The sequence below is a fragment of the Oryx dammah genome, unplaced genomic scaffold, assembly GCF_014754425.2.
Source record: "Oryx dammah isolate SB20612 unplaced genomic scaffold, SCBI_Odam_1.1 HiC_scaffold_3, whole genome shotgun sequence".
Lineage (NCBI taxonomy): Eukaryota > Metazoa > Chordata > Mammalia > Artiodactyla > Bovidae > Oryx > Oryx dammah.
In genome coordinates, this window is record NW_024070187.1 from 33,039,211 (window position 1) to 33,064,342 (window position 25,132).

A 25,132-nucleotide genomic window follows, 5' to 3' on the forward strand; every position below is an offset into this window, starting at 1 on the left:
ATTTAGCAATGTCATCACAAGGCTACATGGATTTGAGTTTCCCCTCTTTAGACACACAATTGCTCTTGGACTAGGATACAGTGGTGAGGAGCTGAAACTGTATGTCCTCAAACACACCGAATGAGCAGAAATAATCACACTGTCCTGCATAGGTATGAACTTTCACTTAGAACATTATGAGTTGAGTTCTTTCTCTAACTAGATCCACTTTAGTTCCAACTGACAGACAGCAGTTACCCTCACAAACCTGTAAATGGCTCTGAGATCTTCCTTATACAGTACATGCTTTTACTGATGATCGTGTCTATTTTACCTACTCTCCTACAATACAAAATATCTCTAGAGATTTAACTATATTTCACCTTCCCCAGCTCTTTTGCCAATGTGATCCTACTGTTGTGCATCCCTCTAAAGGAACAGATTCTTCTGGATAGAAATAGCAAATAAATGGAAAGAGGCCCTACATGACAGTTAACTAGGAACTAAAATGCCAAATACTAAAAACACACAACTGGAAACTAGAAGAGCAAAGAAAGAGGGGCAAACACCATGCATTTACAGAAGAAATATGTTTTTACAGAAAGAAAAACCACAGATGGGGAAGAAGGTTACATTATTTTCTCATTATATAGACTAAGTGTCTTCACTTTTGACCCAAATTATTCTGTAAATATCACCAAAAATGAAGTTACCTTTTGAGTAACAAGAAAATATTGATTTACTGAATTAAATATCCCACCATCTCATTACACCCAGCAATCTGAGTCACAGAGAAAAGTAGAGCATTTACACATTTAGACTGAAAATGATTTTATCTAATTAAAATTAGATAAGAATATACATCATGTAAATAATATGATATTCTGTTTGATACTACTAAAAATGTCCCTTCTGTATAAAGTATCTAGAATAGACACTAATTAAAGGAAATTTTAGAATCACTGGAACAATGCACACCCACCTAGCAGCACACGCCAAAACCCTGGGACACCAGAGTGAAGAATCACACATGCCATAAAATGTTTTCATTGTTAGAATTATGCTTATCTTTCGGTAAATCACTTGAAATATTGCATCAAATCTTCACTCAGAAAGGTTTTTCTGCCCTGTCTAGAGGGCCCTACGGCTTTAAAAATCCACTTTAACAGAAACAACACACTTACCTCACTGGAGACAGGATATTTTCTTCAGTTTCAGAGGAGCAAGTACGAATAATAACTCATTTACATAAACATGTGTAACATGTGTCTTGGCCGGAGTAATGAGGTGTTATCAAAATCCCTTTCAACACATCCACATCACCCTTAACATCGTCAGCATCAGTCAACATCACCCACCCATTGCGGCAACACTGAAACCCTTTTCTCTTCTTCTCCATCCCTCTCCCTTTGATTTTCTTACCTCTCTCCCTCCTTGTACTGACTCGAATCTTTTCAAGTTCAAACCCTGAAAGAGAAAAAAAAAAAAAAAAACATACATACATTACTGATGGCAAAGAAGAAGTACTAGTACCAGGGGGAAATTTTGAAGTGAAACAATTCATTTAACAAAGAAGATCTGAAGGCAGATTAATATTTCATACATATGATAATGTCTATAACTGAGTAAGTCTTCAAATGTGGTATCAATGCACTTCTTGCTAAATCCCAAGACATTAAGTAAAAATAAAATAGAAAGCATTTTTTTCTTTAGTAATGACTGTCCATCCCTCAGTGAAATTACAATCTAAAAGGATTTGCTATGATGGTAAGCTTTTATTCTATTGCTCTGCACTTGGTACATCCTGGAGCCCAGGTCTGAGTTAAGGTTGATAAAAAGCATTCGCTTCGTTTGCAGCACGGATGATCATCTAGGAAATATTCAGAATTTTATCTCCTGAAAAAATTTCTCATCTTCTATTATCATAACTGCTTTTTACATTAAAAGAGGAGGGATTCACTTTAAATCCCCAATAAATACTAAGAATAATTAAATGGGAGAAGACTCTCTCTTTCTTCGCATGCCTATTGCAAAATATGCTTGTGGCACTAGAGTCAGTCTGTCCATCTGTCTAACCTCCCTAGAAATACTGCTATTTAGAAAGTGAGAGAATGGAACAAATTGCTCCCTCCCCTAAACCCAATAAAGGGCTTCCACGGTGGCTCAGACAATAAAGAATATGCTTGCAATGCAGGAAACCTGAGTTATTGGGTCAGGAAGATCCCCTGGAGGAGGGCATGGCAACCCACTCCAGTACTCTTGCCTGGAGAATCCCATGGACAGAGGAGCCTGACGGGCTACAGTCCATGGGGTTTCAAAGAGTCGGACACGACTGAACAACTTTTCAAAACAACAACAAATGCAATAAAAGCTTCACTTACTGTTATTTTCCTTATTGTAGTAGTTTTGTATATGGAAGGAACTATATGAAAATTGCAGTAACATATGGTATCATAGTACCTAATTCTTTCTTTTTACCTTCCTTCCTTTTTCTTCTATGCTATCTCTCTCTCTCTCAATCAGTCCCATAAATTATTTTATAATACATATCTATTTGGTATGTACTATGGGTCAGACACCCTGCTAGATACTAGGATTATCAGTAATAAATAGTCCTCAAAGTTTAGGAGATCATACTTGTTTTGTGTGACTACACACACAACAATGAAGATAAAACTTCAGGATAATGATGCCAGGTATAAAATACTCTCTCTTAGCATAGGATGAAAGAGACAATTCAGTCAATGAATCAGCAAATACATAAAGGACCACAGAGGAGAATCACATCCAAACAGTGTTAGAGGCTGAAGAGGAAAAGCAGAACAGCATGCAGCACTCTAAAAACCTGGCTACTCACCGTCTGGTGTCTGGATTTGTAGCACATTCATTTCTAATGATGACTCCACCCAAGACCAGCCGAGCAGGTAAATATATTTTAACAAATTTTCCAGGTGACTCACATGCATTTTAAGAGTTTGAAAACCACTGCACTAAGAGGTCTATGAAAGGCGAATGGTTTAGTTGGCATATACTGTGAGTTGTGCATAAGAGGAGCAATAGGCAAATAGGCTGAAAAGTGGACCAAATTGTGAAGTCTTAGACTTCTTAGACTTCTTCAGGGTTTCCCTGGTGGCTCAGATGGTAAAGGATTCACCTGCAATGCAGGAGACCCAGGTTTGATCCCTGGGGTGGGAAGATCCCCTGGAGAAGGAAATGGCAACCCACTCCAGTATTCTTGCCTTGAGAATCCCATGGACAGAGGATCCCAGTCCATGGGGTTGCAAAGCTGGACACCACTGAGCAACTAACACAGACTGCTCTTTAGGTAAATGCTTATTTTGATAGCACTGTTTAAAAACTGGGGATATAGTTTTAAATTATCAAAGATAGACATATATGAAAACCTATGTAGTCTCACAATTTAGTGTAAACCTACTGCTTACTTTCTCTTTTTGTTAGAAACACTACCAGAAGAAAAATAGAAGGAATACAAGTAAATATTGGGATTTACCTGTATGATAAATTTTTAAACTTGCCTCTAAATTATGTAACAGAGCTTCAGAAATCTTAACAATTTTTCACATTATTATGAATAATTTTGACTTAAGGTATTTTTCTATTTCTGATGAAAATCTGAATAACATATAACTTTAAGTATATAGTCTGCATTATCACTATACATTTGAAAGAAAATTGACCATAAGAAAAATATACTAGACTTAACTATTATATTTCTAACTTTTTATTTTAGAATTTAAGAAAAGATTGTTACTGTTTTTGTTGTCTCCAAGCTGCATTTTTATTGTATAAGGATGTTTTTATGTATTTTTTTAAATTTGGTGACAGCATTTATGTTTAAAAAGTAAAAGATTTATAAGATCTGATGAGAAACCAGAGTTAATGTTAATGTGTTAATGTCTAACACACTTTCAAGCGGTTTTTAAATTATCTTATATATTAAACATTTCTTGAATTGTTTGATAAAGATATGAACAAAAATATTAAATAACTCCACTTTGTTTAAAAAAATATAACTATTACGCTAACGATTCTAGTAAAGGTTCTGGAATCAACCTGACAAAGTTATTCTTATAAATAGATGACAGACTGATTTCTGAGTGCAGAAAATTATCTGCATTTGCAGGATCCACTTTGAATAGCTTTTATTGACTATGCCAAAGCCTTTGACTGTGTGGATCACAACAAACTGTGGAAAATTCTGAAAGAGATGGGAATACCAGACCATCTTCCCTGCTTCCTGAGAAGTCTGTATGCAGGTCAAGAAGCAACAGTTAGAACTGGACATGGAACAACAGACTGGTTCCAAATATGGAAAGGAGTACATCAAGGCTGTATATTGTTACCCTGCTTATTTAATATAAATACAGAGTACATCATGAGAAACGCTAGGCTTGATGAAGCACAAGATGGAATCAAGATTGCCGGGAGAAATATCAGTAACCTCAGATATGCAGATGACACCAGCCTTATGGCAGAAAGCAAAGAAGAACTAAAGAGCCTCTTGATGAAAGTGAAAGAGGACAGTGAAAAAGTTAGCTTAAAACTCAACATTCAGAATACTAAAATCATGGCATCTGGTCCCATCACTTCAAGGTAAATAGATAGGAAACAGTGGAAACAGTGACAGACTCTGTTTTTTGGGCTGCAAAATCACTGCAGATGGTAAATGAAGCCATGAAATTAAAAGATGCTTGCTCCTTGGAAGAAAAGTTATGACCAACCTAGGCAGCATATTAAAGCAGAGACATTACTCTGCCAACAAAGGTCCATCTATTCAAAACTATGGTTTTCCCAGTAATCATGTATGGATGTGAGCATTGGACTATAAAGAAAGCTGAACACCAAAGAACTGATGCTTTTGAACTGTGGTGTTGGAGAAGATGCTTGAGAATTCCTCAGACTTCAAGGAGATCCTACCAATCCACCCTAAAGGAAATCAGTCCTGAATATTCATTGGAAGGACTGATGCTCAAGCTGAAACTCCAATACTTTGGCCACCTGATGCAAAGAATTGACTCACTGGAAAAGACTCTGATGCTGGGAAAGATTGAAGGTGGGAGGAGAAGGAGACAATAGAGGATGAGATGGTTGGATGGCATCACCGACTCAATGGACATGAGCTGAGTAACCTCTGGGAGTTGGTGATGGACAGGGAAACCTGGTGTGCTGCAGTCCATGGGGTCGCAAAGAGTCGGACATGACTGAGTGACTGAAATGAACTGAAATTTCATATGAAATAAAAACTATAAAACAGAACCTTAGAACATTTCTTAAACCTGGCAGTATAGGCTAAAAATAAATTCTAAAATGAAATTCATGCTCATAACTTTTAGGATATGGGAAACAATGTTATGATGTACTTTTGAATTCAGACAGACATGTGCTTAAATCTTTGCTTTGGTATCTTCTTTTGTGTTCTCTCTAATGAATTACACAATACTTCTCAACCTCTTCTTTATACTTGAAAAAAATAATAAATGTAATAATTATTATGTTGTTGCTATAAAGATTATGTTAGGCAATATGTGTATAGCACTTAGCAAAGAGCCAGGAGGAACAGCATATTCCAAAATAGTAACTGCTATCTGGTCCTTTCGTTATAATTGTTATCATTATTACACTCATATAACAGTCTAAATATAAGATCAATTTGAGCAAAATACCCAGATATTGTACTTTTCTTTTGAAGAATGTAAATTATCACGCTTTTCTTTAACTCCTTGATATACTTATATTTGTAACAGTGTTTTGAATGTGTCAGTTAATTCTATCATGTCATTTCCATGTCTATTGTATTGGCAATTATTTCCCAGTTATTAGTCACATTTTCCTATTTTTCCTTATGTCCAATAATGCTTTTATTGGTTCTCAGATACTGAGATCTTACTCTGCTTAGTGTTGGATTTGTTTATTCTCTTAGGAGGAGTTAGGAATGTTTCTGCAAATGATTAAGTTATTTGTGGGTCCAACTAACTACAAAACTTATTTTAATGACATCTTTAGGCTAAGTCTGAAGTTGTCTTTAGAGTTATTTATCTTTATTACCAAAGCTCGACCCTTCTGTGCTCTGTCCTGAATATTCCATGTATTCAAAGAAAATTCACTACTCTAATAGAAATTCAAAAGATTCCAGACCTAAGAAAATGTTGGGAATTCTATTTAAAGTTCTCTTGTAATCACTCTTTTCTAGCAGTTATTCTTTGCCTAGCCTTGTCAAATTTCACTTGACATATGTGAAGGTTGTTTATCAAATAAAGTTCTCAGAGTAACACATATGTAGATTTCTAGAGCTCTTCTCTGTGTATTTTCCTCCTTTCTAGTAATCAGACCTACAAATTCTAGCACCTGTTCTCTCCAAACTCAGATAGCTGTCTCCTCAACTACAAAATTTAAAAACTCTGTAGTTCTGTTTGGGCAGTTCTTCCACGTATCAATACCTGAATTTCCAGCCTTCCTGTTTCTTACCACTGCATTTCTTCTTAAATAGTAGTACCATTTTGGAGAAGAAAACACACTTTTGGAAGATGAAGACAATGTTGAACTCTTTTAGTTTGGTGGTTGTTTAGTCGCTAAGTTGTGTCCAACTCCTTTGACCCTGTGGACTGTAGGCCTCCAGTCTCTTCTGTCCATGGGCTTCTCCAGTCAAGAATACTGAAGTGGGTTGTCATTTCTTTCTCCAGGGATGTTCCCCACCTGCAATGCAGGAGATTCTATACCAACTGAGCCATCAGTTTATCTATCAAGAAAATGATGTGGGGGTGGAAAGATATAGAGAGTTGTACTGGATGGCCACTGTAGAGCTCTAAAATCTACTATCTGTGCTGTGTTTTAATTTTAAGACAGACAGTCTGGTTCTCTTACAGGTTCTTACTATGCATCTTTCTAGTATGGCTTCTTAGTGACATAGATAAACTATTCAAGAAATTAAGAAATCCCAATGAGTTTGACCCTGTTGGCCTAGACAGTAAAGCGTCTGCCTGCAATGTGGGAGACCTAGGTTGACATGGGTCAGGAAGATCCCCTGGAGAAGGAAATGGCAACCCACTCCAGGACTCTTGCCTGGAAAATTCCATGGACAGAGGAGCCTGGTGGGCTACAGTCCAGGGAGTCAAAAAGAGTCGAACACGACTGAGAGACTTTACTTCTTCTTCAGTGAGTTTGAATGCAGTTTGATAAAAATACTCTCAAACTTATTTGGTTCCTAAATCCTGGTTTTCTTAATTTGGATATCTGAATTTTCCTTTATCAGATTGCTGCACACACTTTAAATTCAGTGTCGTTTCAGTTATATTGTTGATTAAAAAAAAAAGCCCTTAGTTGTAAATATGGCTTTCTAACCTTAGTCATATTTAAGATTCATTTTGTAAGTGATTGTACTGAGATATGTGACTCATCATAGGTTTACAGAATAAACTTAGAAATTCAGAAACTTTCCCAAGGCTGGTGACTCTACTTAAAAACTCCAAGAATTCACCCTTACATATAGTTTCCAGTCTTCCTTTAAAGTTAATGAACATAGTTTAAATATTCTTTGTGGTCTCTTATAACTTTTTTAGGCCATTATATTGGGAAAACTTTTTCTTATATTATATTGAAACATTTATGTCATAGAGAGATTTGTATTCAGCTGTTTGAAAGTTCTATGGAGTTCATTCAGATTTGAACTAAAATCTATCCAAAGACAAAAAAGAAAAGAAAACATTCAAGTGTAAAAAACTATCAAACTGTTTTTCTTTTTTTCTTTTTGAAATTAGTCATGTTAGTCACCTTTGAAACTCTGTATCAAGATATCTGTAATTCATTCACTGGAAACTTTGCATTGCTCTTTATTTTCCTTCTCAAAAACCAAGATATGTCATTGCTTTTGTGACTTTGTCCCATTCCTCTGTCATTTTAAAAATGGAAAATCATTCCATATATTAAAAGTAATATTGTAATTACATCACAGTATACTTTAAAATGTCCATATATTAAAAATAGTATATATTTGTTGAATTTTTACTAGACGACAGGCATAATGCTGAGCACTTTACATGACATTTTTTGTGCCTCACAATTACTTTCTTTCCTAAGAACCACTATTAATTCCCATTTTTGGCACAGGGCCATTGAAGCAGAGAGGTTAATTAACTTACCTAAGGAGACACAGTGAGAAGGAGGTGGAGTTAATTATTGAGCCCAGAGTATTTGACTTAGAGCTCCTTTTGCAACCACTATACATAGTGCCTCCAAAAGTAACTATTATTTTATGTCTTACATGTATTGAGATGAATGTCTAATATGATAGACCAATATATGTTTAATAAATAGATGAGTACACCCAAACACAGAATTATGTTAAGTTCACATATATCATGTCATTTTTACATATTTAAGAAGTAAATGCAAGATAAATTTTTGGCTTTGAATTCATTTAGGATTTGGAAATAACTGTGAGAAAAAAAGTTAAAGTAAATGAGATTGGACTCCAGAGTTCCTGATTTCTTGGAAAGAAATGTAAAATTCAATTGAAATATTTCCTGGGGCAGACAAAGATTAAAAGAAAATTAATTCAACTATGTGGGCATAAATAACATTGGATAGAGCTTGTCTGTGATTATCATTGCTTTAGGCTATCTAAAATATTATACAAATATAGTACTTCCATACCTCTAGTTTTCTACAAGTTCTCATTTTGGTATACTGCTTAAGTTAAACTTCTTCTGCTCCAGGGATTTGGGTCCTCATATTCCATGAGTTTATACACAATGAAATTTGCCCTAAAACTAGAATATTTCCAGCATTTCTGATGTTCACAGTTGGTTTATCATTTGTGATGAAGGTGTCTTTTCATTTCTGATATGAGACAACAACATAGAATTTCTATTAAGATTTCATGTAATATTATTTCTTACAACCTCTATGTTTATTCTAATTCTTAAATGGAAAATTAAAGACACAGGTTCAGAAGATAAGTAATCTCTAATATTGCCAATGAAAAATGTAATGTTTTAGAAACCCTCATGGTGGTAACATCAGTCTAACTGCAAAATTTAACAGATATAGACAGGACTCCTAATGAGTAGAATGCAGCACTGCTAAATATTTGAAAATCTATCCCTTGATTAGGCTAAGCTAACTGAAATAGTAGTCTGTTTAGTAAGCTGTGTTTTATATTCTTACAATGGAATATAAAAAGAGAGAACTTCCTAAAGTAGTTCACGAGAGAGGACCAATAGATAGAACATGTTTGTCTATCAATCTATTTGTATTTCTATAATGCCTGAGCCCATCTCTTTCTAAATCCATTCATATCACCCATATACAGAATCTGTGTTTTCAGTGTAGTCCTTGTTCATGCCAAGCATTGTTTTAACATAGATTTCTGAACCAGGTGCTCATCCCAGGGGGAACTCTCTTCACCTAGATGCCTGCACAACCAAACCCACAGCTTCTAGGTGTATGCTTACATCTTACCTTCTCAGAGAGGTCTACTTTATCCCCTTATTCAATATTTTATTCTACTGACTCCCTACTTCACTGCAAGGGACACTTGAATCTCTTAATATACTGAATACATCTATTACTATTGTATATTACCAATCTTTCCAATCTGTATTTAAGTGCTACAAAGGCAAGCATCAGATCTTTGTTGCTGTGTTTTCTAGATTATTCCAATTGTTTAAACAGTGCCTAGAAAACCGTGAGTGCTAAAATATTTAAATATTTGTTGAATAAATGGACATGTATTTTTCAATTTATTCATGTATCTAAAGCTTTACCTAATCTGTTCTATATTAATTTATATTTGTAAATTGTATGAAGTCTGCTAGCTTTAGTGATCTATCAGATAAAATGTTGACATCCCTATTAAAGGTAAATCAACAAAAAATCTAAAAATTCATTTATAATTTTTAAATTTTCAGCATTTTCTGATCACACTAAATCTTTTGACAACACTAAAGCAAGTGTGCTGTTAGGTTTTCAATTAAATATCTAAGCAATAATCAGTAACAAATTGGCTTTATAAGAATTTTAGGAAATATTGTTGATTTCAGAATATCTCTTGAAGCATAATTCATAATATTCCCTTTTCTACCAAGATGACAATGATTATTTCAGGATGAAAACTAAACTAACATATGCAAGTCTGGAAATACAAACCAAGTTCAATTAAAATAAATAGTGTGGATTACTGGATTCTATCTATATCTAGAGTAATTATTCAGCTTTATCATAATTCTTAGAAAATTGAAGTTTAGTTCAGAAAGACTGAGTCTAGACTATGAATTGAGAACAATGCCAATTTATAAAATGGTAAAGTTACATATGATTATATACAATGAATTCTCAGCTCAGTTCAGTTGCTCAGTCATGTCCGACTCTTTGCGACACCATGGACTGCAGCACACCAGGGTTCCCTGTCCATCACCAACTTCTGGAGCTTATGCCCATCGAATCGGTGATGCCATCCAACCATCTCATCCTCTGTAGACCCCTTCTCCTCCTGCCTTCAATTTGTCCCACCTTCAGGGTCTTTTCCAATGAGTCAGTTCTTCGCATCAGATGGTCAAAGTATTGACATTTCAGCTTTAGCATCAGTCCTTCCAATGAATATTCAGGACTGATTTCCTTTAGGATTGACTGATTGGATCTCCTTGCAGTCCAAGGGACTTTGAGTCTTCTCCAACACGACAGTTCATAAGCATCAATGAATTCTAAATGATAAGAAATGGGTTTTTGATACTGACACTGTTAATTACTTCTTAAGCAGGATCTCTTGATGAAAATTCAAGAGAAGCTGGAAATGCTTCTATTTAACTGTTTCATTAATCTGCTTGACCGGTTCATATTCTATTCATGCACTTTCCTGTGTCACAACACTTCTTTGTAATCTGCATTAAGATGACTTTTTGTTCATCAGAGCCACTATTATTAACAGAAATCTCAACATCTCATCTCAATTCTTTAAAGTTTCCTTTAAGTAAGAAGCTTAAAGCTCAACATTCAGAAAACGAAGATCATGGCATCCGGTCCCATCACTCCATGGGAAATAGATGGAGAACCAGTGGAAACAGTGTCAGACTTTATTTTTGGGGGCTCCAAAATCACTGCAGATGGTGACTGCAGCCATGAAATTAAAAGACGCTTACTCCTTGGAAGAAAAGTTATGACCAACCTAGATAGCATATTCAAAAGCAGAGACATTACTTTGCTGACTAAGATCCGTCTAGTCAAGGCTACGGTTTTTCCAATGGTCATGTATGCATGTGAGAGTTGGACTGTGAAGAAGGCAGAGTGCCAAAGAATTGATACTTTTGAACTGTGGTGTTGGAGAAGACTCTTGAGAGTCCCTTGGACTGCAAGGAGATCCAACCAGTCCATTCTGAAGGAGATCAGCCCTGGGATTTCTTTGGAAGGAATGATGCTAAAGCTGAAACTCCAGTACTTTGGCCACCTCATGCAAAGAGTTGACTCATTGGAAAAGACTCTGATGCTGGGAGGGATTGGGGGCAGGAGGAGAAGGGGATGACCGAGGATGAGATGGCTGGATGACATCACTGACTCGATGGACGTGAATCTGACTGAACTCCAGGAGTTGCTGATGGACAGGGAGGCCTGGCGTGCTGCGATTCATGGGGTCGCAAAGAGTTGGACACGACTGAGCGACTGAACTGAACTGACCTGAAGAAGTTTATGAATTAGATCACAAAAGGGACTCTGCAAAATGCTCACTGTTCACTTATGACCCAGAGTTGGGGTCTCAGTCGACTTGATGGGTGCACCTCTCCACGGTGCCCTCTTCTTGCTGAGGTTGCAGTTCTCTGGCCAGCAGCCTCTGTATATTACCTCAGTGTTTCCGGCTTCACTGAAGTGATAGGATAAATTTATATGTTTCCTGGTGGCTCAGAGATTAAAGCGCCTGCCTGCAATGCAGGAGACCAGGGTTCGATCCCTGGGTTGGGAAGATTCCTCTGGAGAAGAAAATGGCAACCTACTCCAGTATTCTTGCCTGGAGAATCCCATGGATGGAGGAGCCTGGTGGGCTAAGGTCCACAGGGTCGCAAAGAGTCGTACACAACTGAGTGACTTCACTTCACTTCACTTGCTTCTGAAAAAACAAGCTCCCTAGTGTTAATTGCAACATTATTTACAATAGCCAGGACATGGAAGCAACCTAAATATCTATCAACAGAGGAACAGATAAAGAAGGTATGGTACATATGTACAATGGAATATTACTGAGTAATAAAAAAGAATGAAATTATGCCATTTGCAGCAATATGGATGGACATAGATTATCATAGTATGTGAAGTAAGTCTGACAAAGAAGACCAAATATTATGGTATCACTAAAATGTGGAATCTAATTTTTTAAAATAATACAAATGAACTTATTTACAAAATATAAACAGACTCACAGATTTAGAAAACAAACCAATGGTTACAAAATGGAAACAATGGGGAAAGGGATAAACTAGGAGCTTGTACTATACATAACACAGATAACCAAGAACCTACTGTATATAGCACACAGAACTATACTCAATATTCTGTTATAACCTATATACATTAAAGAGACTGGGTCTTTGATGCCTTTTTAATTTCTGTCACTGTCATTAAAACTCAAATTGGATTCACTGTCTCAGAAAGATATTCTGGGCCATGGTGATACAAAATTTGTTGTTGTTCAGTCGCTCAGCTGTGTCCAACTCTTTGTGACTCCATGGACTGCAGCATGCCAGGCTTCCCTGTCTGTCACCATCTCCCAGAGCTTGCACAGACTCATGTCCATTGAGTCAGTGATGCCATCAACCATCTCATCCTCTCATCCTCTTCACCTGCCTTCAATTTTTCCCAGCACCAGGGTCTTTTCCAATGAGTTAGCTCTTTGCATCAGGTGGCCAAAATATTGGAGTCTCAGCTTCATCATCAGTCCTTCCAATAAATATTCAGGACTATTTCCTTTAGGATAGACTGGTTGAATCTCCTTGTGGTCCAAAGGATTCTTAAGAGTCTTCTCCAAAATCACAGTTCAAAAGCATCAATTCTTTGGAGCTCAGCCTTCTTTATGGTCCAACTCTCAAATCCATATATGACTACTGGAAAAAACCACAGCTTTGACTATATGGAGCCTTGGTGGCAAAGTAATGTCCCTGCTTTTTAATACACTGTCTAGGTTTATAATAGCTTTTCTTCCAAGGAGCAAGCATTTTTTAATATAAAATACAGAGAGCATCAAGAAGAGAAATCTCAACAAGAAAGGCATCTTAATAGTATTGATGACTCACAGAGCAATTTACAAATAAACTTATCTTAAAGAAAAAATGAGAATCAGAAAAACAATGAATATATGTATGCTAAGTCACTTCAGTCGTGTGTGACTCTGTAGCCCATAGACAGTAGCCCACCAGGCTCCCCCGTCCCTGGGATTCTCCAGGCAAGAACACTGGAGTGGGTTGCCATTTCTTTCTCCAATGCATGAAAGTGAAAAGTGAAAGTGAAGTCACTCAGTCATGTCCGACTTCTCGACCCCATGGACTGCAGCCTACAGGCTCCTCCACCCATGGGATTATCCAGGCAAGAGTGGAAATGGCACCACACTGGAGTGGGGTGCCATTGCCTTCTCCGGAATATATGTATATTATATATTATATATTCATAATATATATATAATGAAACACTTTGCTATATACCTTAAACATTTTTTTTGTAAAGTCAAACAAGAAGTTAGGAGTTAATTAGTAATAGAACATCCATATGAATTTTTTGTATTTCAAAAGCAAGAAAATTAGTTGTGCTCTTATTACTTGCCTTTTAAGTCTACTAATTTGAGTACTATGGCTTGCATGCATTTTAAGAGGAAGGTGTTGTATTAGCTTTTTCATTTGTTTGCCTTAGCTAAGCAAACAAATGTTCTGGAAACACTTTAAGACCCCTAATTGCCAAGGTTTCTAGGCACATGAACACTTGTATGCATGTTTTGACCACATAAGGAAAATATATTTTAGCTATTAAAATAATTTGAAAACAAATAATTCATCATCCTTTTATTCTCTAGTAGTCATACAAAGGCTATTTTTTTAACCATTCATGCAAGTCATAACAACTTTTCTTCAACTCAGTCTTTTAGGAGAGTTTGAGATTTCAGGTACAGACATGTTTATATTCTGTATATTCTATAGTTATCATCTTATTAATGAAAAGTTTTTCTTATTCTTATTTGCCTTTCACACTCTTTAGTTATGCCATTTCTTACAAGGAACATTCTAGAATAACAAGCCCATTCCCTCTCCCCCAAATCTGGTGCTAACGCATTTGTTTACTCATACACACAAATTATTTTCGGTAATTTCAGGCATTTTAGCTGGAGAACTTTAGGGAGCCTTGAATACACTGAATTGAGGGTTTGAAAGGACCATCATTCTTATAATGAAAATCATTAACCCATATAGTTAAAAGAATCTGCTCAGGGCTTCCCTTGTGGCTCAGTGGCTAATGCAAGAGACACAGATTCAATCCCCGGTCAGGGAAAATCGCAAACGCCATGGAAAAACTAAGTGCATGTGTCACAACTATTGGTCCCGTACTCTAGAGCCTGAGAGCTACAACTACTGAGCCTGCATGCTCTAGAGCCCGTGCTCTGAAACAAGAGCAGCTACTGCCATGAGAACCCATGTACCTCAGCTAGAGAGTAACCGGTACCTCTACTCTCAGTAACTAGAGAAAAACCCTCATAGGTTTATAGCAGGGGTCCCCAATCTCCAGGATCTAATGCCTGATGATCTGAGTTGGAATTGATGTATGATCATAAAAATAAAGGGCATAATAAGTGTAATGTGCTTGAATCATCCCCAAACCGTCCCCTGTCACTGCCAGTCCATGGAAAAATTGTCTTCCATTAACATGGTTCCTAGGGATAAAGAGGTTGGGGACTGATGGTTTATAGGGTTATCTTTTTGTCATTGTTATATTTAAAATATTAGATAACCAACAAGGACCTGTTGGATAACATGGGGAATGCTGTTCAACATTCTGTAATAAAGTAAATGTGAAAAGAATTAGAAAAAGAATAGATACATGTATATGTATAACTGAATCACTTTGCTGTACACCTGAAACTAATACAACATTCTTAATCAACCATGAACCAACATAAAACATTTTAAATAAATAAAATGCTATAGATATTATTATATAGATGCTAATACTTGCAATTCAAATTGATTTAGAAAAAAAATAACTGAATAAACTTGCTTGTTCCTTTTTCTCACTGATCTTGAGAAATTATTTGGACCTCTGAGATCACATTTCTTTTTCATGAAAATTAGAAAATTATGCTACATACTCATATCTTTTTAAACTCTAAAACACTTAAATTTTATTTTCTTTAAAAAAATTAAGCTTTAAACCTCTCAGTTTTAATATTTGAGCTCTTTGTTTAATCAATTTCAATTCAAGAATTTTATCAATAGTTGTGGCCTCTGCCTACATAAAACTAATGTATCACCAGTTTTCTTTAAAAATCTCCTTCTACTATTCTAAGAGCTCTTCAAAATATTAAAGAAGTAACCAGTGTCAGTATGAGTGTATTATTTAAACTTTGCTGTAGGTATTTTATATTTTTAATAATTATTACCTTGCAAATTGGCATAACATATCCATTTAGTTTCCACTTTTAAATATAATATCCATAATGCTTTTGAACTCTGTATTGTCTGAGCAACTCTACTGAAGTCTCAATATTAAACAAATAAATCAGATTGTGTCAACATACACTGCTGGAGATGTTACTATATGAAGTGTATTTATTTCTGTCATTATTAATTTCTAGGAACAGCAAAACAGACCAGAAAAATAAATATTTAGTCTTAGACTGCACATCAGAAAATGCACCACAACTTAAATTTTCACTTGACAGATCAATGTTCCATAGTGTAATTTAATGTCCTCCCAAATCCAAAGACCAACCTGAAAATAAAATGACAATTTCCATTTCCCTATAGTATCTACTCTAATCTAACTGCATTTTCATCGTGCATTTCTGGACACTGGATCTGGCTTGGAAATCTATAAACATTAGGAAGACAATGTTACAACTATTTAGAGTATATAATTATCCTCCCAATCTGATGATAACATAACATTTTCTGAAAATCAGGTGATGTTTTAAATAAATCAGATTTCCATTCAAGCTAGCCCAGTGATTTGTTATAGTAAGAAGAAGCTAATTAAACAAATGCTATGGCTACATTTGGCAAGGGTTAGCCACGATGTACCAGTTGGAGAGATGAATTTTGAAATTAAATACTGTGTATTAACTCTAATGATATTGTTCTCTAATTTATTCAACTTGAAAGTGTAGCCAAGGAAATGTCAGGCACTGTTCCTCATAAAATGGCTATCTGATCAGGGATGGTCTGGAGTTATTTGAATGACAGAGAACTGGTCAGAAATGGTACTTTTTTTTTTTTTTTTTGTCTTAAGGACTTCAAACCAGTTTTCAGCTTTTCCAATCAGGAATGTGAAAACCTGTAAGACTTTGAAGCATCCTAGGGTATCCCTTCTTACCCGCCTTGCCCTGCCATCACCAAGGACGGTTTACCTTAAAGAGGAAGGGAGAGACAAAGTCTTAATGCAACACTGTCCTGTTAACATACGCTTTCCTTCGGCTGATAGCCATTTACCCAACCCGTTGACCTCTCACTTTTATTTTCTGGCTTATTTATTCACTCAACAAATACTGCTCTTATATGCCAGGTCTATGCTATGTAGAAAAGATGTACTTCTTTTGGTACTTACATTAAAATATTTTATAGATACATGATTTTATATAAAGATTTATAGAATGTTACCATTTAAAAACAGCTTAAGGAATTATTTAATCCTTGATTTTATTTGTGAAGAAACTGAAGGCTACAGACAGAGAATATGATTTCTCAAGATTACATATAGTGAAGGGTTATGGTAAACATAATGCCAGTATTTGCTCTGATTCTCTAGATATCACTAAAGATAATTACCTATTTACATCTGCTTTTTAAAATGTTTCTAGCCTCTTCTTACTCTCTCACTGTGTTCTGGTTATGCTTTTCCTGTGCTATGGATGACCTGGTTGAGAGAGTTACACTTTCCTGTTTGCCCTTTTCTGAGTCACCTTCAATTGCAGGTTCTCTAATTGTTGTCTGACACCATAGGAACAATCTTGGCTGTGAAGGAGGCCAGGTGAATCCCTAAGGTTTACTGCACTGTGCTTCATTTCTCTTCTGTCGCTAACTGTGAGACCATTTGGCAACAGTTGACTCAGACCTTAAGATAATTAGTTCTTCCTCAGAATGGCATGGTTTTTAAGGAAGGAAGTACACAACATTTGTTCCAAAACCCAAATCTATCATTTGGAGAATGTGACCCATTTTGGTGGCTCTTTGATATTTTTGAAAATAGCTTCATGAATAATATCCTGAATAAAGTGGTCTTCTTACATCTTATTTCTGAATTATTTCTAATACCATCCCAAGAACATCTTGTTCCTATTGAAAACGAACAAACAAACAAAAAACAACAACAACAAAAAACTTGATGGAAAAACATAAAATACTACAAAAGAAATAAAATGAAAAGATAATTTTAAGTAGATAAACAATGCTTAATACAATAATTATACACTCTATATAACTTAATTTTTATAGATATAAGTATACTTAATACCTAACATTTAGAATAAATTACTACATATTGAACCCTAATACTTTAACTCAGTCATATTAATGTAGGAAGCCATAATCAAATATGAGTTCTAAAAAGATGAATATAAAATTTTTGGTATGATTGGGTAAAAAATTATTTACAATGTCAATATATATTTGTACATCAGATACTAAGTTCAATCAATTTGAAACCTTTATTAAATTTAGTACAATTCTTCAAGGAATTTGCTTAAACAGAGAACAATCAGGTTTGGCTAAACTTTTTATTGTTCTGTATTGCATAGATAGTAAATAAAATATCAGATTTATATGAACATTAAAAAATAAGTAAGTTGTGATTTACAATAAGAAATAAATATTTTGGTCTTCACCCACCCATAGTTCTTGGCATACAGCTTTAAAAACGTTTGTAACGTCCTAAGTGATGAACATGAGTACAAATGCTATCACATTATTCTGATATTGTGGGAAATAATTTGTTTCCTAATAACCAATGGGATAGCTCTAATTTTAGAAAGTGAGGAAACCAATCCCTTTGGTAGGGAATTCAAAACCCTTGCTGATATTATAATTATAACATCTAGCATTATGTTAATTATGTAATCACATATATTACTGTGTAACACTACAGTGTACAAAGTAGACATATCTTGTATGAATACTCTGGTCTTGCACATTGACAGTGCTCTATGTTTGTTCCCTCTAACAAAATGTCTTTGTACTATCTTGCCATAAAAATCTTTCAGGATGATATAGCTTAAATGTCACTACATCCTGGAGATTTCTTACATCATTTTAAAGAAAATTCTTATTTCCTTTCCTTATACTTCCTTAATCCTTTGAACACTGATTAAAGCATTTAACATGGTCTACTCTATATTTTAAATATCCATTTTCATCCTAAACCACTAAGGTCTTAGATTTACAAAAGCACTATATGTAGTTTTTATTGATTTATTTACCTGAGTGAGCTATGTGTGTGTGGATGGTGCTTAGTCATGTCTGACTCTTTGGGGTCCCATAGACTATGGTCTGTCAGTTTCCTCTATCCATGCAATTTTCTAGGCAATAATATTGGAGTGGGTTTTCATTTCCTACTCCAGGGAATCTTCCCGATCTAGGGATCAAATCCCTACAGCTTTTTAAACTGGATTCCTTACCACTGAACCACCTGAACTTCCCTAATAAATGAGTCATATTTAACCGTCTTGATTTGATCTGTCTTTACATAGTACACAAAACTCTGCAGAAAATTTTGAAAACCTGGAGTTAGACTATTAGGATCATTCTACCTGATGCAAAAAGCTGACTCATTGGAAAAGATCCTGATGCTGGGAAAGGTTGAAGGCGGGAGGAGAAGGGGACGACAGAGGATGAGATGGTTGGATGGCATCATCGACTCAATGGACATGGGTTTGAGTGAACTCCAGGAGTTGGTGATGGACAGGGAGGCCTGAGTGCTGCAGTCCATGGGGTCACAAAGAGTCAGACACGGCTGAGCAACGGAACTGAACTGATAACACACTACTGCCATTATTTAGGGTTCTTTCTCATATTATAATTGTATATTCTGATGCAGAACCCTGATGTACTTTACTGTCCTCCACATATTGGCGCTGTAAAGTGTACAGGAGAGAGGAACCCAGCAGGTCTCCTGTGCAGATCTCCTCTTCTAGCATTCCTTAGAAGAGCCTATTTGCAGGGGTGGCCCTGAGCTTGTGTTGAAGAACTTGGCTTTTGATCTTCTCTATACTGCTAAGGCATTTTTGATTGCCTGGGGGATTGAATTCACTGTACCAGCCTGAAAGCAGAAGTAAAATCTGTTTTCCTTCTGGGATTCAGGAATTTCTATGATTATGGCTAATCACATGGGCAAAGAATGACTGTAGACCAGTTCCCACTGAAGACTATGGACCCAGTCTCTAGCAGGTTTCCCTGGGCAGAAACTGCAGGTGTGTACAATGAACATTTGATGTGGCACTCCCTGAGAGGGAACACTTCCCAAATCTAGTAGATGGAACCTCCAGACTCTGCCCAATGTATCTTTTCCCTTAATAATCCATTGTGTATCATTCCACTGTAATATTAACCACAGTCAATGAATACAACTGTGTCTGAGTTCTGTGAGTCCTTCTAATGAAATACCAAACATATATTCTTAGAACCCATGACACAGGAAGGAACTATTTAGATAGTGTTCTGTTACTTTTCTTGGCAAACTGGGATACTTTCATTACAACAGACGAATAATCAAGTGTTAGAGAGAAAAATTAATAGTTCCCTGTATGTCTTAATACTTCATTCTTCCATCAGCAATTCCTATATCCTCACAATGGTGGCATTGTTTGAGCATGGCTTTGCCTAGTTAAAAGATGGAAGAGTGAAAGAAAAGATAAGTAAAATGTATTTTTTTAAAAGATTAAGCTATATTTTGGGAGATAATGGGGAGATAATGCAGTAGAAAGAAAACAGCACTGTGTTTTATAATCGAGTTACTGTCTGGCCATTTCCCAAACATAAGACCTTAGGGAAGTCATTTAACCTCATCAGGAACTAATTCTGATTACGTAAAGGGGAATAATAAAACTTCTCTGTCACTGTTGTAGGGATGCTGAGAAGATAAAATAAGTTAAACTGGGTAAAATTCAGCTGACCATTTTTACATTTAGTTACAGTTTCTTCCTCTCTAATTCTAGGTTTTAGGCTTAAATCTGGGCAATGCTTCAGGAAGTTATTTCAGTTCAGTCAATTTTGATCTCCATGCAAGGTTAGAACTATGCAGAACTGTATCTTCACTTTGGGGATAAGAAAAAATCAGAGCAATGAAAGGAGTCAAAATAAACAGCAGTTGCTCAAGGGTAAGAAAATAAAATCTAGATATAAATTTTAAGTGTACCTCTAAGCTTCCAGAAAGCATTTAATTCAGGTAAAAAAGTTGGATAATTACCATGTAAGTATCTATTTTCATCTGTAAATATATGTGTTAGGGAAGAATAATAATAGTAATAAGCTTTAGTATTTATTGTGAGATAGGAATTAAGCTAAGTGTTTACACCACACTCCTTATCTTATTTAATCCTGTGTTCTACCTGAGAAATTAGGTATTATTATTCTCCCAGATTTTCAGATTAAGCTATGAAGACCTTGAGGTGTTGCAATGTGTCCACGTGGCTAGTTAAGACACCAGCAGAGTAGGTGTAGAAGTGTGCTGAAATACAACTCCTCTTGACAAATATATTAGCATTTTCCTATGTTTCTGTTCTGGTTTGGTATAGAAAACTCCAATTTTTTTTTTTTTAAATTTTACTTGAATGTCATAGCCAGATACTAGTTTTTCATTTCAAAAATAATGTTTTTCATAACAAGAATGTGAATATTATTTGATAACTCAGTATAGTTTAATAGAGTACTAAACTGAGCCTAATGAAATCATCAGTTATTCCCAGGGTTTTGTTCAAGTTTCCCTGGCCAACTTACATAAATTAATGTATTTCCAAAAACAAAAACAAAGTCCAACATGAAAAGTACTTAATATTGTGGGAATCCTACCAGAAATTATATTTGGTGATTTTCTTTTTCTCTTCTTTAATGAGAAAAATGACAAAAGAATCACCTTAAAATTATCAAAAATAGCATGCCTCTAAATAGTGAGTCCAGTTTGCTTTTCTATGAACAAACTTAGGACCAAACAGCTCTATGTGGATTCTTTGTATTGAGAACTAAGATAACAACAATCTGTTTGACTTTTATATGGATCAACTCCTCAGAGAGGCAAACTGCTTAGATGTGATGGGCTTATGTGTAGTCCCGAGAGAAGGCTGTGTATGTACTGAAGTGGTTTAGCATGGGGAGCTACAGTATTAGAAAATAAAGTCTGAGGAGCTTTTGTCTGAGATGATCTCTGAGGATGAGTTTTAGCATATTAGAGGGATAAAATGAACCTGTATAATGAATCAAAACAGGGCAACATCACTGATGTGGGGTTATGAACTCTGGAAGAGCCTGAATAATTAAAGGAGCAGCAAAGTTTAACTCAGAATTACTGAACTTCTGCTAACTGCAGTAAATTTGAGAATGAGACGCAAGATTATTTTTGCAAACTGGTTTTGTTCATGAGTAAGTATGGTGTATTTTTATCCATTATATTAATAGTAAAATACTAGAGAGAGAAGGGGGAGTGATAGAGAAAAAGGGATGAAGGAGGGAAAGCTGGGGGTGGGAGAGAAAGAGAGAGAAGGAATGTACTAAGACCCTTCATGACAAGGATGACAGCTTAAAATACTTTCTGCAGTAAATTTTATCCCAGAAAGAGTTGATGGACTCCAGTCCCCACTCTACCTAAGTAAAATACTAATGGCTATACAAAAGTAATTACAAAAACTTCCCGTATCTTTTATTAACTTAATAACCAAATATTTATCAACTACCTGCTATGTTGAAGGGACTTGGTTATGCTGTGTTACCTGGGAAACAAGAAAGACACAAACCCTACCCTGAGGCACTCATGTTCTACCACAGGTGAGAGAAATTAATTGCTAACTGCACACACAAGTAACTATTTACTGTTCTATTTATAATCATTGTTTTATGAAGGAGAAATAATACAGATGTATCAATGAATGACTCACCTCTGTCAACGTGAATTAGAGCAGAAGTGAGCATGTGGCCAAATTTGGGCCATGGGGTGAAATGAAGCTAGGTATGGTTTCTCGAAAATTTGAATTTAATCTTACACTAGCCACAGAAAGTCTCTCTCCTTGCTTCACATTTCTTCAAAGAAATCTGAAATCAGTATCTCCTCTAGTCATTTCATTCCCATCCTAAAGCCTCCACCCCAGCACCCCCAATCCCCCCAGAAAAAGAATTCATGGTGGCAAAGGCCAAAAATTCCAAGGAAGTAGCTCTAGTGCTGAACCCACTGTGTTAAGTCAACCCTGAATCTTGCCTTTTCTATTATGTGAATAACAATTTTATTATTTATGTGAGTTTGAATTGGGTTTTTATTATCTTTGTTTGAAAATATCCAAACTGATATAGCCTTGCACAAGTCATTTAACTTCATAATATTTTTTCATTAACAATAGGAGTCCTAAGGATATTAGAGGCTTATTATAAATATCTAATGAGATGATGTTTGTCACTGTGCATTGCAATCTATAAACTAAAATACATTTTAAAGTCATCATTTTGGAGTATGAAGAAAAAGTACTCATCAGATTTAAGTTTACTCTTACTAATAATCATGCCTATGCAAGCTAAAATGGTAAAAATATACTGGATTTTTTTTTTCACATAGAATTCAGGAAAGAACTGTTTTCTATAGCATAACTGGACATTTATGAAAATGTTGTATTTCAAAATATTTCACACTTACTTTACAAGAGGAAGACAGAGTCCCTGAGGGAGAATATATGAAAATGTTATTATAAAAAATGGTCAATATATAAAGGTGAACATTTTTCTATTAAAATTCACCAGCTGTTATTAGCATATATAAATATCTACACTATCACCAATCCCCGTTTAAATCATTGGAACACATTAAGTATCTGGATGAGGACACAAAGTCTAGCATTGAGAGTGGGTACAGAAAAGCAAACTTGAGAGAAGCAAGCAACTAACCACCTTGAAGAAGAACAGCAAGCTTGGATGTGATGTGAGAGGCAAAAACAAATGAAGCAGAATGATGCAGTAGTGGAAAAAGCTGTAGAGGTTAAGAACGTAATCAATGACATTTAAAAGAACTTGCTTCAGAGAATTTCCCAGTGGATACATAAATTCTAAAGTCAAGTTTGCATTTTATCTTTGTAGCTCTGAAAACTCATTCTTCTACTTTTAAGGAACATTCTATTTATACCTCTCAGTAAATTATCCCAATTTGGCCATGGGTGAAGAACAAAATTATGCTTTGAAAAAGAACTAGCCAATCATTTTTGTTTATTAAGATTCATAACTCTGTTTAAAATTACTTTTTGTTTTTCTTTTACTTATCTACACTAAACAATGCCTGATGCTCCTCAACTAAAGTATAGGAAAAGATGTTGGTTTTAACAGCATGATAATAGCTAGTTGAATATTTTCTATTATTATAAAAGTTTATAAGAAATTTTAAAGATATTTAATAAAAGGAGAAAACTATCAGAGTTATAAAGTGTTAGTAAACCTTCCTGAATCAAATGCTGACTCTAGCGAAGGGAAAAAATAGAGTTTATTCAAGGACCACAACCAAACGACTGATGGAATGATTGTTCAGCAGCCTGAACTATGGCAAGAAAATTGATCCTAGAGAAAAAAGCAATTACTATTTTTGTTGGCATTTCAGTGGTGATAGAGAGGTCTATGTGAACCTGTCACTACTCAGACTAATGAGGAGGTTTTTAAAGATCTATAATAGAGGCTTTTAAAAAAATTATGATTGTCCTAAAACACAAACATGTCTTAATATAGTACTGTTCATATCTTCTATAAATGTCTAGAGAAAAACTTGTTAAATATAAACTCATGCTAGATGGATTAGTTTTTTTTTCTAAAATAGTTACATATAATTAAACTGACCAATATGCCTCTAATGAAATTATAAATTCTTATTTAATAAGAATTTGGTTGATTTTCTGTTGTTTTTTTCTTGGGTTATTGATTTTTTAGTTTATTCCTCTATCTTGCTAATGAATTCCTGTCCTTTTCCTTTAAAAACAAAGAACATACTTACATTTTATCACTCATATGTGGTTCTCAAATCTTTTTATTCACACTACTAAGAATTATTAAATTATTAGCACAGGAACAAAAAATTCAGTATTAAAAGTTAGGATAGGTATTTTATATATATATATAACACACACACACACATATATATATAAATGAAAATCAAATTTTTCATTACATACACACATACTCTGCCTTAAAAACTTGGTTCCAAGGAAAAGTCTTTCTTCATTATATATAAGCAAATTCAAAAACTATTGAGGTTTAGGAAATTGCTATCAATAATATAAATAGAATATAAACCACATTACAACATGATACAACAAAAAGTTTTCAAAGGGAGGTTCCTCAGCAATCTTAACATATTACCAAAGAAATATAATATTCTTTCAAATTCCATGATAATTTTTTTTTAAACATATCAGTTTACATTACTAGCAAACCTTTCTTATCTTTGCTTGGGGAATAGATTGGTATCCTGTATTGGGAGGAAAAATTACTGTAGTAATTACTGTAGAGCAGGATACAAATTATGATAAATCAAGCTTCTACATTCCTCACTTAAGGGAAGGGAATATTGTATACTATTTAAATAGAGACCTAGTGCAATTCTCAGACCCTCTACTTAAGAGTTAGGTAACTCTGAGCAAGTATTTAAACTTTATAAGCTTCAGTGTTCTCATCTACAAAATGAGAAAAAAAAAATCATACTTAATCATGTTTCATAAACTAGTATATAA

At 35.1% G+C, this 25,132-nt stretch overlaps 1 protein-coding gene across 1 annotated transcript in view; it reads right to left on the reverse strand.

Moving 5' to 3' along the window:
* Nucleotides 1-991: 991 nt before the first annotated feature.
* The window catches only part of CCSER1 (coiled-coil serine rich protein 1), a 975,365-nt gene continuing 951,224 nt past the window's right edge, over nt 992-25,132 (reverse strand). Inside the window, exon 10 of the mRNA XM_040237849.1 lies at nt 992-1,446. Coding sequence (XP_040093783.1) covers nt 1,330-1,446 — 117 coding nt within the window. The 3' untranslated portion in view covers nt 992-1,329. The remainder of the gene's footprint in view (nt 1,447-25,132) is intronic.